A 15,176-nucleotide genomic window follows, 5' to 3' on the forward strand; every position below is an offset into this window, starting at 1 on the left:
TGTGTGTGTGTGTGTGTGTGTGTGTGTGTGTGTGTGTGTGTGTGTGTGTGTGATGAGGGAGTAGTGGTACATCTGCCAAAGCAAGCTGGTGAAGGTCAGAGGATAACCTTGTGGAGTTGATTGTTTCCTTCTGGCTTTAGGTGGGTTCCAGAGATCATTTGCATGCCATCAGGCTTATGTGTCACCATGTGGTTGCTGGGAAGTGAACTCAGGACTTTGGAAGAGCAGTCCAGTCAGTGCTCTTAACCACTGAACCATCTCTCCAGCCCCTGGCTGCCTATTTTGTGTCAGGAGACTTGAACCTAGCATTGGCAACAATGGAGGTTGGCCTTGGTGGCAGTGCACACCTTTAATATCAACAGAGGCTGGTGGGTTCTGTGATTTCAAGGTCAGTCAGGGGCACACAGTGACATTCTGTCTCTAAAAGAGAAGAGAAGAAAATGAAGAATAAGTCGAGCATTTGTTCAGTATTTTTTTTTTTTTAGAGATTTCTTTATTTTTTTTGTATGAGTATACTGTAGCTATCTTCAGACATACCACAAGAGGGTATCAGATATCATTACAGATGGCTGTGAGCCACCATGTGGTTGCTGGGAATTGAACTCAGGACCTCTGGAAGAGCAGTCAGTACTCTTTACCACTGAGCCATCTCTCCAGCTCCCATTCAGTAGTTTTTAATATGGGATGGATTGTACTGGCAATTACAGGGATAACTGCTGAAAGTGACCCTATGGGAATGCATGGCACAGTTGAAAATACGTGAACTGACACATTCCCGGGAAGGTAGAGGCATGAGAGTCAGTAGTTCAGGATCATTTGGGATGCATAGTAAATTCCAGGCCAGCCTGAAATACATGAGACCATGTTAGACAAGAGAATGCACAAGCAGAAGCTTGTATGCCTACATCTGCTGATGCCTGTGAAGCCAGAGTTCTTCATCCATAAAACTGAATGATCCCTATTAGGGGTCACTGTAACAGCACAAGTACTGGTGGGTTATGTACGTTACCAATGTTTACTCACTAGTTATTCCTGATTTCTCCTTGGCTGAAATATGGCAATAAAATATCTATCTTCTTTGTTAATATTTAATGAGCATATACTGCATTATGTCATTAAAGTATTGCCTTGTTTACTTTCCCTAGCAGCTCTATGAGGTTATTCTCAACTCTAGTTCTTTTTGCTTTGTAGATGGGGAGACTGACAGTTTAACACTTGGCCAAGGCCATATACCTGGTAAGTGATGGAGCTGCTCCACGTGACCCCAAAGCTCTCATTCTTTGCATCTTTTTAAAATTGAGATATAAATTTTTCATACAAGGAAATGTTCCTATCTGAAAATGTCAATCGAATCATTGTAACCCATCTTCAAAATTTCCTTACGCTTTTTCTTATTTTGATCCACTACTTAATCCCTAAAACCTAGTAACTTCTTAATACTTATTCTACAGTCTTACATGCATGATTTCACACACATTTGCTCTTTTGTGCCTCTGTAGCCCAATATTTGACAGTAATCTATGATGCACGTGTTGATAGTTCATCTCTCTCTCTCTCCCTCCCCCCGCCTCTCCCCCCCTCTCTCTCACTTTTTAATATTTATTTAATATTGAAGGGGTGCATGTGGGAGTCTGTTCTCTCCTTTCACCATGAGGATCCCAGGATTTGAACTCAGGTTGTTAGGCTTAATATCAAAGGCCTTTACCCGGTGAGCCATCTCACTGGCCCAATAGTTAATTTCTTTTTATTGCTCAGTAGTATTCCACTGACAATGTCACAGATAATTCTTCTGTTGACACCTGGGCTATTTCTACTTTATTATAGAAAATACAGTTATAATATTTCTTACACAAAATTTTGTATACATAACATGCTTATTGATCCTCTAAGGCATAATAAAAATTAGTGGTAGTAAATGCACATTAAATTTTTTATAGAGTCTCCAGTATTTCAAAATGGTTTTTACATTTTATAGTTTTAGTACCATGTGAATTTCACTTTCATGTGCTTGCAAGTAATTTGTATTGTCAGGGTTTTATTTTTAGAACTCTAATGAGCATTGTAATTGGATGGGATTTTTAAATCTGCATTTCTTGGAATGTTATCATACACTTATTGGATATTCATATATCATCTTTTTAAATGGCTCAAGTCTTGACCATTAAAAACATCAAGCTCTTTGTCTACTTTTTGTATTGTTGGCATTTTTATGTTTTGTTTGTCTGTTTGTTTTTGTTTTTCAAGATAGGGTTTCTCTGTGTAGCCCTGGCTGTCCTGGAACTCACTCTGTAGACCAGGCTGGCCTCGAACTCAGAAATCCGCCTGCCTCTGCCTCCCAAGTGCTGGGATTAAAGATATGCGCCACCACTGCCCAGCGGCATTTTTATATTCTGGGTTTGTCATACGATATGTGTGGTAAGAATATTTTCTCCTAGTCTGTTTTTTTTTTTTTATTTAGCATGTTAATATGATGGATACAACTTGTAATTTTTTATGAAGCCTTATTTTTGGAATCTTTTATTATTGATTCTTATATCTTCACTAGAAAATCTTAGTTTAACCAAATTCAATTTTTTTTTAGAAACCGATTTTAAGACTACATAATAGACTATATAATAATGGCATGTTTTATAAAATAGGAATCAAAGTCTTTCTCTCTTTTTTTTTTAAAGGTTTATTTATTTATATGAATACACTGTAGCTGTCTTCAGATACACCAGAAGAGGGCATCAGACCCCATTACAGATGGTTGTGAGCCACCATGTGGTTGCTGGGAATAGAACTCAGGACCTCTGGAAGAGCAGTCAGTGCTCTTAACCACTGAGCCATCTCTCCAGCCCCCTAAAGTCTTTCTCATATGGAAATTTGTTTCTTGTCAAAGTCTCAATGAATATTTTGAAGTTTTTCTTTTAAAAAAAATCTATGTGAAACTATGGGGTTTTTATTCTCTTTCATTAATTTTTTTGAATCTTCTCACAAAAGCCATAGTGTCTTGAAACCGGGGGTGGGGTTGGGGGGTTATTTCCAGTCTTCCTTTTCAAAGTTATTTTGGCTTAGTTTTTTTTGTTTTGTTTTTAAAAAGTCCATATAAAGTTTAGAATCAACTTATTTAAACAAAAATATTACCGAGATTTTATTGAGTTACATTGTTTCTATCAGAAAGAATTGTCTTTATTCTTTTCAGTGCTGGGTAAACTGAGGATCTTGACCCTGTGAGCAGAGTTTTATCCTGGCTCAAGTTGCCATCTTAACAATAGCAGTCTTCTAATCCTTGGATTTAGTTTGTCTTGCCACTTAATGCAGCATCTTTATTTTTTCTCATTAATGCTTTAAAAATATTAATGTTTATCTTGCTGTTCTTTAAAATTGTTTGTAACTATTTTGCTTTTTAATACTATTATGAACCAAACTGGTTTTAAAGTTTATTTGCTCAATTGTTGCCTAGTTGTATAGATATGCAATTGATTTTGTGTATTGAACTTGTATGGAATTTGTTTACTAGTTCTGCTAGTCACTTATAAAAATTTGTTGGGACTTTTGTGTGCATAAAGTTGTGTGAATAAAGACCACCTTATGTTTTCCTTTTTGATGTTTATGGTGTTTATTTATTTTTCTTACTGTACTGGGTAAGATTTCCAGTATAGCGGTGGATATTGATGGCAGTGATATTCTTGTCTTGTTCTGAACCTTAGGTAGAAAGAGTTCATTTTCCACGGTCAAATATGATGTTAATTCTATAGACATTTTTCTTTCAGTTATCATTTCAAATAATTTTTCAATTGCATATGCATGTAATTAATACCAAGTTTTTCTGTATAGCTCCTGGTGGCATATAACACTCTGTGTGTGTGTGTGTGTGTGTGTGTGTGTGTGTGTGTGTGTGTTTGTGTGTAATTGATAGCAGATTTTTCTGTGTAGAGCTCCATGTAGCTCAGCTAAGCTCAGTGTTCAGGCTGGCCTTGAGCTCATAATTGTCTTGGGTCTGCCTCTTAATTTAGGGATTACTGGCACTGACTGCCATGTCTGGCTCTTGTTTGTGTATGTGCATGTATCTGTGTGTGTGTGTGTGTGTGTATGTATGTATGTATGTATGTATGTATGTATGTGCATGACATTGTACCACTGTGTGCATGTGGAGATCAGCAGCCAACCTCTGACATCAGTCCCCATTGTCTGCCTTGTTTGAGAAGAGGGTCTCTGTTTTTTTCCACTCTATAAGTCAGACTAGCTAGCTTGGGAGCCTCTGGAAATTCTCCTTTTTAGGCCTTTCCTCTCCTGGTAGTAGCATCAGGATTATAGATGTTTCTGCTACAGATCTGCCCTTTGCTTGGGTTTTGATTGTTTAAATTCAGGCCCTCAAACTTTGTGGCAATTGCTTTTACCCCCTTAACCATCTCTCCTGGGCATGGCTCTTCTTTTATCTTTTAAATTTGTAATAGAAAACAGGTGACATTTGCTTTCAGTACTTTCAAGCATGGCATTCAGTAGTATTGATTACATTCACGTCAGTGTATAATGTCATCAGCATTCATCTATAGAACTCATATTTAGAACTGAAATTCAGACTATATGTTAAAACTTTGTTTTTAGTAACTTCCTGTATTTCCTAGGACCTGTCAATCTACATATGTAACAGAATGGCTATATATGTCAGGACATTTTTCTGAGCATCCTATTCTATTTGTCTATATGTCATTATCTCTGTACCACAGTGTTGTGATTATTATAGTTTTGTAATAAGTTCTTTCTGTATCTCTGGATTTTACTCCATATAGATACCCCTATTAGTGGAATCACATTTGTTCTTTTGTGACTCCACAAATAATGCTCTCAAGATTTATTCATATTGTTGTGTAATCTGTTAGAATTCAGTTATTCTTTAAGGCTGGATAATGTGTCATTCATATATATATATATATATATATATATATATATATATATACATACATACATACCATATTTTATTTATTTATTCACCAGTTAGTAGATGCTTGGTTTCTTCAACACTGAGCTATTGTGAATAATCTTGTTGTGAACATGGGTGTCCAAAAGTGTATCTCTGAGTTCCTATTTTAATTTCTTTTGGGACTATATCCAGAAGTGGAATTTCTGAACCATGTGATAACTGTCTTTTTTGTTTTTAAGTAACTTCTGTTTTTAAAAATTATTTTATATAATTTTTTACTTTTTGAGATCTTATCCATTCACCCACGCCCCCATGTCATCCCAAGTACCACCTCCAACTTTCTTTCAAATTCATAGACTCTTTTTCTTTAATTTTTGTTATGTATGTATATATGTTGTATTGTTTTTAATACCAGAATCACCATTTTATATTTTAGCTAACCGTGTGTATGTGTGTGTATGAATTCCAGTTTCTCTACATCCTTACCACCTCCTGTATTTTTTATTGTTTTTCAATACTCGAGTTTGAACTCAAGGATTAGAGTATGTTAGGTAAAGTACTTTACCACTGAGCCACACCCTATCCCCCAGTGTCACAACTGCTTTGCTTTTATGGCTGTAGAACTGTAGTCAGGTGTTTGTTTGTTTGTTTTTGAAACAGTGTCCTTTCCTACTAGCCTTGGCTGGCCAGAATTTGTTATGTAGACCAGGAAGGGTCATAAGAGATCCCACCTACCTCTTCTTCCCAAGTACTGGGATTTAAGATGTGTATCAGCATCTCCAGACCCAGTTTCTGTTTTTTTGTGAGAAAGAATCACTCACTGTGTATCCTGGACTGACTTGGGATTTGCAGTCTTCTTGTATCAGCCTTCAGATGCTAGGATTGCAAGTATGTGCCACCACTCCTAGGCTTTTAGTCAGTTTTGAAGTCCGTAAGCTATACATTAAAAAAGATAAAATACAATCAGCTTTTGGAAACTTCCCTTTCTATTTGTAGCTTGGTAGGATTTTTTTTTGGTAGGATTTTTATTATGAACAATGTCTAAGTTTTTAAATATAATTTCTGTATCTTGATGTATGTGTTTTGTTGATGTGGTTTTACTGATTGAGGTTTGAAAGTTGAATGAGCATATAACTTGGGGGAGGGGGAACTCATGTAGTTATGGGGTATTAAAATTTTCATGTCTTGATAAATTAAACTTGGGAAATTAATTTTGTTAAACAGATTAACCTTTGGGAGCCAAAGCTAATCTTAACCTCATTACCATGCTGTCTGTAAACAATTTTTGTTTTTCTTTAACCCATTCATTATCTTGAGTACATATCTTTTATTTGTATAAATATGTATTTTATGTATTTACAAATTACCCAAATGGTTTTTTAGGTAGGTACAGGAGTTCTTATCTGATTCTGAAAACTCCATCTAGAGATTTGTTCTAGAACATAAGAGGTGGGCTACTGTGGTGATGTATTGGTGTGGTATTCCTACATTGTCCACTAGGTGGTGACAGGCTCTAACTGAAGAATGAAGAAGGTCCTTGAAAGAAACAAGATATAATGTTACTTGCTATGGAACCATAAAACAATGTTTTCTGAAAAGTAATGCGTCTAGCTTTCAAAATTTGGGAGGTTATAACTTTAGCTTGTTATAAGATCATATATAAATACTAATTAAAAAGACACAGTCTTGTTGTTTTTCTTCTCTTGTCTTTTAGACTTCAAATTCCTAGCTTATTTTTTAGTGGGCTCAGTTGTAGTGGCCAGGATCATCTGTAACATTGTGTACTCTTTGCCTAGGACCTGTTTGAGTGACAAGGTCTGAGGCAATCATTCAATCTTTATACTCTTGCCCTACTTGAGATCAGTTATCCAGCTGGTCTAGACACACAAGAAGGCACTTGTGACTTCTAATACTTAGTGCTTTGGGGAAGTAGGAACTAAACATGACTCTCACATTTGTTTTAAACTGTTGTATCCTGTAATTGGAAATGATTTCACAATCCCAGAGCAGTTCTATCTTTCTTTACTTTTCTCTCTAGTGTATTCCTTTCTTAATTGAGTTTTGTATTTTAGCTATGTAGGTGCTGTAGGTGGTGTGTTTGGGTATAATTACCTCAATGTATATTCCACCAACTTAGGATAGCAAATCTTTTCTCATCAAAGAAGCTATAAACTGATACAAAACCATCCTGACAAGTGAAGAAGGGTGTATTAATGAAAACTACTGAGCTTGGGATAAAGATCAACATGCATTGCTTTTGTCTGGGGTTGTAAGCAGCCTATGAGCCGACAAGCTTTCTGCTGTGGCAGGTCACTTAGTTTGAAAAACTACATGTTAAAAATAATGATCCTAAGTCAGGCAGTGGTGGCGCATGCCTTTAATCCCAGCACTTGGGAGGCAGAGGCAGGTGGATTTCTGAGTTCGAGGCCAGCCTGGTCTACAGAGTGAGTTCCAGGACAGCCAGGGCTACACAGAGAAACCCTGTCTCGAAAAACCAAAAAAAAGAAAAGAAAAAGATCCTAGGTGTAGAGTGGCAGAAAGTATGGTCAGCATTTATAAGAGCCTGGGTTTATCTCTAGTATTATGAACTTAAAAAAGAAAAGCATAACAATTTTGGTGACAATTCTGTATAATCTGAGATTATAGTTCTGTTGTGATCAAGCAGAATCAGACTAGCCGGGGCTTTATTCTGAAGATCTTGAAGTGAGACAGCTGTAGGGCTACTTTGCCAGCTCTTCATATATCCTGAGTTGACAGGTGTTGAAACTATTGTGAAGGGTGGCAGAGCGCTTGCTAGACAACACTGGATCTTGAGTATGGTCCCCAGCATGGAGGTGACAAGGTTTTGACAGGTTTCATCAAAAGGACAGCAAGTCAGGTGTGATGGTGCACACCTTTAGTCCCAGCACTTGGGAGGCAGTGGCAAGCAGATCTTTGTGAGTTTGAGGCTAGCCTGGCCAGCTTGGTATACAGATAGCATTGGTTTGCATTGAGAAACCAAAACCAAATCAAACCAAACCAAAACAACCTAAAACAAATCCAGTATGAGACAATGACAGGGATTTGTGGAAAAGCCCAAGTGAAATAGAAATCTGGAATAGACTTGTTCCACCTATTCTAAACACAGATTCTTTAATCCATTATCTTGAGTGAGTTAATCTATATCTGACCCATCTTTGAATGAATAGATAGTAAGCTTATGCAGATAAAGGATGCTAAGGAGTGAGCTGTAGAAATCAGGCTCCATAATATGCATAAGGGGAAACCCTGAGATATGAGGAGCTTTGTCACTGAGGCAGACACTTGATAGATTTAGTTCAGAAACTGGTGAAAACAGAGGCCCACCATTATCACTAACTTAAATCATCATCCTTTGGGGTAGGGTCTCAAAGTCACATTCCTCTGCCTCAGCCCCATGACTCATTTTAAATATTCAATATCCAACATCAGTTATAAATATACAAAGGAACAATGTCTGACCTGCATGTGAGAGGGAAAATGAATTAGTAGAAACTGTATCCCAGGTGACCCAAGTGTGGATCTGATGCACACAAACTCCAGCTATTTCCTTCATTTTGGGTTTTGAGATAGTCTCCCTGTTTAGCCTAGGCTGGCCTTGAACTCTAAATCCTTCTTCCTCAGACTTTTAAAGTTCTGAGATTATAGGACAGACATACTTAAGCTTTTCAAAGCTTTTCCAGTTTTTTCTTTCAACAGGGCTTACACATTGTTGGGATGCAGCTTAGAAATACTTCAAAGAAAGAAAACCATATTTAAGGAATTAGAAGAAAATGTGAAGACATTTAATAAAAAGATTTTTAATAGCTAGATACTAAGAATAAACTGGGGGTGAACAGCACAATTGAACTGAAATACTAACCAGGAAGGACCAGTAGAAGTTTGGAGATGATAGAAGAAAAAAAGATGAACTTCGAGAGAGATCTCTGTATATCTTATTTAATATGCAGAGCAGAAAAAGAGAAAATTGAAAAATGAATAGAACTTGAGAGATCTATAAGGTGGTAGCATCAAGTGTGCCTTTAATGAGAATCAGAAAGGGAAGAGTGAGGGCCAGGAGAGATGGCTCAGAGGTTAAGAGCACTAGCTTTTCTTTCTCAGGACCTAGGTTCAATTCTTAGCACCCACATAGCAGCTTACAACTCTAACTCCTGTCCCATGGGATCTGACAACCTCACACAAACATACATGTAGTCAAATCACCAATGTGCATAAATTAAAATAAATAAAAATTTGAAAAAGGGAAGAGTGAGAAAAGGAGGTAGAAAATCGAGGGATAATATATAAACAATATAGTGTAAGTAGATGTAAATGATCTATACATCCAGAACACCTGATGAACCCGTAGTGTAAGAAGCATTTACTTGGAAAACAAGGATAAAGAGAAAATCTGAAAAGTAGCAAGAAAAAGAAAAGTAAAGATAGGATTTATGGTTGAGTTCTGTGAGCATAGTGGATGGCTAATAAAAAAAATGTTCAAAATGAGTCAAAAAGACATTCTTACCTATAAGAAAAAATTATTCTCGAGGCTCTTACTTGGATACTATAGGAAGGTATTTCGGATGAAAGGAAGCTGACATGTTGGTAACAACATAAATCTGTTATTTTCAAATATTTTCATACAGGGTACAGTCTGTAACTATAGTGGAACTAAATTAGATATCCACAGTGGAATGAAGCCTATGATGTCTCCAAATATGTGAAGTTAAATCAGACAGGAGAAATTTCAAAAGCTGGGTGATGGTGGTGTGCACCTTTAATCCCAGCACTCAGGAGGCAGAGGCAGATGGATCTCTGAGTATGAGGCAGCCTGGTCTATAGAGCGAGTTCCAGGACAGCCAGGGCTACAAAGATAAACTGTCTCAAAAAAAAAAAACACAAAAAACTTTTTTCAAGTTAAACTTAAAAATACTTTAACTAATAGAAATGGAGGTATTACATGCCAAAATTCTATGATCTATAATCAAAGCTATGCTTGGAGGAAGTTTATAGCTTGTATGATTTTTCTAATTTTCTATAATGGAAAGCACGAAAAAATAAGATGGAAAATAGTGAAACCAACCTGCTTAGTCTGAATAAATGAAACATACCTATACCTAGTGTGACCAAGAAAAACAAGAGGAGTAAGTGACTCTCCTGAGAAATTTTATTCTAAACAAATCAGACAACTTAGTTGAGATAGAGAAGTTCCTAGAAAGATAAAATTATCATAACCAAGGAGGGAAATATATAGATATATCTGTAACGTGAGACACTAATTAAAGTAGAGTTTTATGCAAGTGAAGCCGAGAGAGGGGGGTAGGCTGCTGCGCCTGTGCTCAGATGCTTTTAGAAGTGGCAATATTTCAGTTTCACCTTCATTTAGAAAGTAGGAAAGAGGGTGCTTTTTTAACTCATTATATGAGCACTCTATCAGAGTCAAACATACAAGCAACCCTTGACCATTTTTTCTTTTTTAACATTGGCAGAAGAATATTTAACAAACACTAGGAAATTAGTTTCAACAATATAATAAATGTATGAATACCTAATATATAAACCGTAACTTCTTGGTATTTATTTCAAGAATGCAAACGAATTAACACAAGATTTAACTTACCAAGTAACCATAGGTGTTCTCCTTTTGACATTTTCTTCACCTGTGTATTTGTGGGGAGGAAGAGTGTGCACATGACACCTGTCTGAAGATCCGAGGAAGGCCTACCAGACTAGGCTCTTCCCTACCCAGTAGATGCTGGGAATTGAACTCAGACTGTCTAGCTTGGTAGAAAGTGTTGTTACTCCTTGAGCAATTTCACTGGTCCCATAAATATATTTTACAAAGCAGGGCAGGAAAACTTTTCGAGCTTTTGAGCCATTTATTTCTGTTGGACCTACTTGCACCTACTTTTTCTCCCCCCTTTTAAGACAGGGGTCTCACTAGGTAGCCCTCACTGGCCTGGAGCTCACAATGTAGATCAGTAGACCAGCTGCAGTACAGAAACAACACATTAAAACTTTTTGCAGCTATCTCTACTGTTTTACTGCTCTAAATAGTTATATGTAAATAAATGCATATGATTGTGTTCTAATAAAATTGCTATACAATTGCTGTAGAAAATCTGGCCATATAGGTCAAGAGTTTATTTTAAAAATCTTTACAAAAATTTTTAGAATACTTAAGGGCTGGTAAGAGTTTCACCAGTTCTTTCAGCACTGGTTCTAGCCAGGGCAGTGAACGGAAAACGGCATCCAAATTGAGTAGAAAGGATTATAACTCTTTATTTGTAGATAATGTAATCTTATATAGGATCCTAAAGATTCCACAAGACAGATGGAACTGAATTGGCAGTGTCATAAGATCACTCTACAAAATTGTGGGTTTTTTTTATATATTAACAGTAGTTAATAAAATAATAAAAAGAAGTTGCATTCATAATTGCAGCAAATGAAAACATGTACAAGATTTATATACTAGAAGCTATGGGTATTATTGTCAAGAGAAATTTAAAAGATGCCAAATAAATGGAGAAACATGCCATGTTTGTGGATTAAAAGTTTAAGTGTTATTAAGATACTGTTTGCGCCAGGTGGTGGTGGCGCATGCCTTTAATCCCAGCACTTGGGAGGCAGAGGCAGGCGGATTTCTGAGTTTGAGAGTTCGAGGGTAGTCTGGTCTACCAGGACAGCCAGGGCTACACAGAGAAACCCTGTCTCGAAAAACCAAACCAAAAAAAAAAAAAAAAAAGATTCGGTAAAATCTGTATGAAAATCTCAGCTAATTTTCTTGAAACACTTGTCACCTTACTCCAAAGACTGGTAGTAATGCAAAGCGCCCAAGGTAGCTAATGCAATTTTGAAAATTGATAAAGTTTGAGGACATAATTGTGCAGTTTCAAGTATTACTGTAAAGTCAAAAGACATTGTGCTGCTAGCCATGATGGGCACTGGAGCTAGACTGTGTTCAGCCATAGATCCTGATGTATATAACAGTTGAGTCTTGGCAAAGGTACTTATACAATATGGTGGGGAGAATATGGTTTCTATAACATATGATGCTGGAGAAATTGGTTATGTTTGTGCCAAAAAAGTCTGCCAGCTGCAATACAGAAATAAGATATCAAAAAAAAAAAAAATCCAGCTAGCTTGCAGAAAGAAAACAACACGCATCAAAACTAGACTCTATATTAGGCCTCAAAGTAACTAACAGGATTCATACACTTAGTGTAAAAGCTAAAATCACAAATCAAATTGAATTGCTTTGTGATCTTGGGCTAATGGCAAACATGAAGAAAAATATTAATATTAAAGTATAAAGCTTAGGACTTCAAAAGACATTAAGAAAGTGGAAAGATAGGTACTGTCTGAAGGGAAATATTTGCAAATTAAGTATCTTTCAAAGGAATGCATCCAAAATATATAAACGTTTTAGAAATGTTTTTGTCTTTTCCTACAGGCAGCCTAGGTTGACCTCAGACAGGCTATTAGGAGAGGCTGACTCTGAGTGCTCTTTCTGCCTCCACCTCCCAAGGTTAGAAATGACAAGGAATGTACTGTGATGCCTGACTTATAAACAATTCTTATAATGAAATGACAGATCAGTTTTTAAATTAAATTAAAAATACTGTATGATTCCATGTATTGAAAATATAACTAGAATAGGCAAAGTAAAACACAAAGTAAAATAGAATTTCATGGGGATATTGGGAATAGGTAACTATTATTTAACAAGTTTCCACTTTAGGATTATAACAAAGTCTGGATGTGGACAGTGGTGATGGCTGCACTGTGTTGTAACCTTAACACAGTGCTATAAAAGTGTGCTTCAAATGTTTGAAGTAATCTGACCAAACATGTTACTACCTAGATGATGCACATTTGTAGAGAGAGCAGATTAGTGATTATCCATGACCCAGTGTTAGGGTGGAGGTTGATTGGAAATAAATGGCTTCTTTGTAGGGTCATAGAAATGTTTGTTCTTAAACTTTGGTAATAGTTACATAACTAAATTTATAAAAGTTTTGTAAGTATGCAGTGGATGAATCGTACAGTATGTAAATTACACCTAAATCCTGTTTTTAAAAATGTCTGTGATTTGTTGGAAGGATCTAAAGGAAGAAACTTTGGTTAAATGGTTTTAAGATTTGTGAGCTCTCTTACTAGACTTTGCATTTAAAGTTTGTACTTTGGAAGCTTTATCCCATGCTTCACATAATCTTCCCCTTACATAATCTACTAGAAACATGTTTAGAATCAGTTATTTGGTATGTGGTTCTGAGGGACCCAGAGTTAATGACACATCTCATTCAGGCTGACGTGGGGGAAAAAACTGCCTTTAAACCCTTGGTTATAACCTCTTATTACCTCTTTCCAGACATTTTATATACATATGTTGCAGGTTGGTGAGTAGAGGGAGTGTGTCTGTGCTGCTGAAGTGGCAAATCATCCTACAGGGATTTGGAGAGTTGATACTATCCTTTAGTTTTTGTTACCATAGAATGGGTGTTTCCCATCTCACTTGGTTGTTTTTCTTGTCATAAAAACATTTCTTGCAAAAGTACGAATAGATGGTTTTGGTCTAGAGAATATTTTTTTAAATGTGTTTCAACAATAAAAACCAGAGTATTCATACTAAAACATACAGTCATTCAAAAGAATGAGGAAGGTTTGGGGATGAGGAAATGGCTCATTCAGTGAGTGTTTGCTATGGAAGCATGAAGACTTGAGAAAGTGGAGCTATATGCTTCCTGGAACTTGGTCGTCTGATGGTTTTACAGAATAGGTATGCCTCAGGTTTGGCAATAAAGTGGAGAGTGATTTAGGAAGACACCTAACACCTCTGGTTTACACATGCACCAACATACAAATACAGGCGCTGCAGTTATTAGTGGACTGCTTGCCTATCACACACAAAGCCTTGGGTTCAATACCAGGCTTGGTGATACACACCTGTCATCCTAGTTAGGAGAACATAGGATCAGAAATTCAAGGCTACTTTCCTAGCATAGAATCTGTAAGACTTTGTCTCAAAAACAATTAACAAATAGTCAAAATGGTAGTAAATGTTGTTTGTTAAGCCTAAAGCGTATAGCTGAGTGCCAAGGTAAATTGAAGAGCAACGAGTTCCTTTTGTTGCCATTGAACTTCCCCAGAATTGCAGTTATGTCTTTGTTTTTATACATGTAGATAAGTCTTCAAAGATTACTTTTACTTTATGGCTTTTCTGTCTAAATAATACTAGCAAATGGATGTTCTTATGGTTTTCATAGAAGGAATGCATTTGAAATGAGGATAGATTTAAATTCTTTTCATATACTTGTATTTTAAAATAAAAAGCACGTTTCTTTTTAAATTACGAAAGCATTGTTTTTAAATATTATGATGTCAAGGCATATTACTCATTTTGCCTGTGATAATATAATTTCCCAAAACTTGGAATATTTGAGAAGACAATAAAAAATACTAGGAATTATACTTTCCTCCATATTAGAAGCAAAGAAACTAAAGAGACTTTAGATAGAAGATTGAGGTCCCACCTGGAGCAGTACTTCCACACTCCGGCGACTGTCTGGGAGTGCTTTTGTTTCCTTGCGTTTTTCGGCCCGCAGTTTGCATTCATTGATCAGTGAGTTGCTTGACATTCAAACCCACCGACAGCAATGAATGTTCAGTGCAGCCATCAGTGTTTCCATGTGGTGGAATCATCTTGGCCTTTCCCGTCTCCTGGGTCTTCTTCCCACTGTGGTGGTTCTTTGAAGTCTGTTGTATGTTAGTAACCAGTCATCTGTATGATTGAGGACTCATAATTATAGATAACTTTGACTGTACAGCAAGAACTTTTTCAAGACAGAAAAGGAGGAAGGCACTGTGTGAGAACCTCATAGGTAGCTCTGATCACATGACCTGGGACTTGGGTGTTGATGTCTGTACAGCAGCCCTCAGAGACTTTGCTTCGTCTTTTGTTTCAAGCTGAGAAATGGAAGTGCCCTTTTTCAAGGTAAAGCAGTATACATTATGATTGCAGTTAAGTAAAGGTTTTTGTAGTAAACGTTTGCTGTGAGCTAGAAATAGTTCAAAGTACCCTCATATATCTTCTCATTAAATCAAAACTCTGAGGTTCTTTCCTCTCTCATTCTACACTTGAGAAAACATACTTGGATACATATAGGCTGACACAGTTAGAGATGACCCAAAATTCATTAAGTAAGCACATGAAGATGGAAATGTATCTAGTTCTCTCATGGAGCTGTCAAATCCTAGCCACAATAACTGA

General features: G+C 36.6%; 1 protein-coding gene across 1 annotated transcript in view; it reads left to right on the forward strand.

Annotated features, from left to right (window-relative positions):
• Window positions 1–15,176, forward strand: part of Nr6a1 (nuclear receptor subfamily 6 group A member 1) — a 185,656-nt gene that overhangs the window by 53,096 nt on the left and 117,384 nt on the right. The window contains exon 3 of the mRNA XM_028754692.1: window positions 1,192–1,236. Within this exon, the coding sequence (XP_028610525.1) occupies window positions 1,192–1,236 (45 nt within the window). The remainder of the gene's footprint in view (window positions 1–1,191; window positions 1,237–15,176) is intronic.

The sequence above is a fragment of the Grammomys surdaster genome, unplaced genomic scaffold (assembly GCF_004785775.1).
Source record: "Grammomys surdaster isolate TR1022 unplaced genomic scaffold, NIH_TR_1.0 126035, whole genome shotgun sequence".
In the NCBI taxonomy this organism is placed as follows: domain Eukaryota; kingdom Metazoa; phylum Chordata; class Mammalia; order Rodentia; family Muridae; genus Grammomys; species Grammomys surdaster.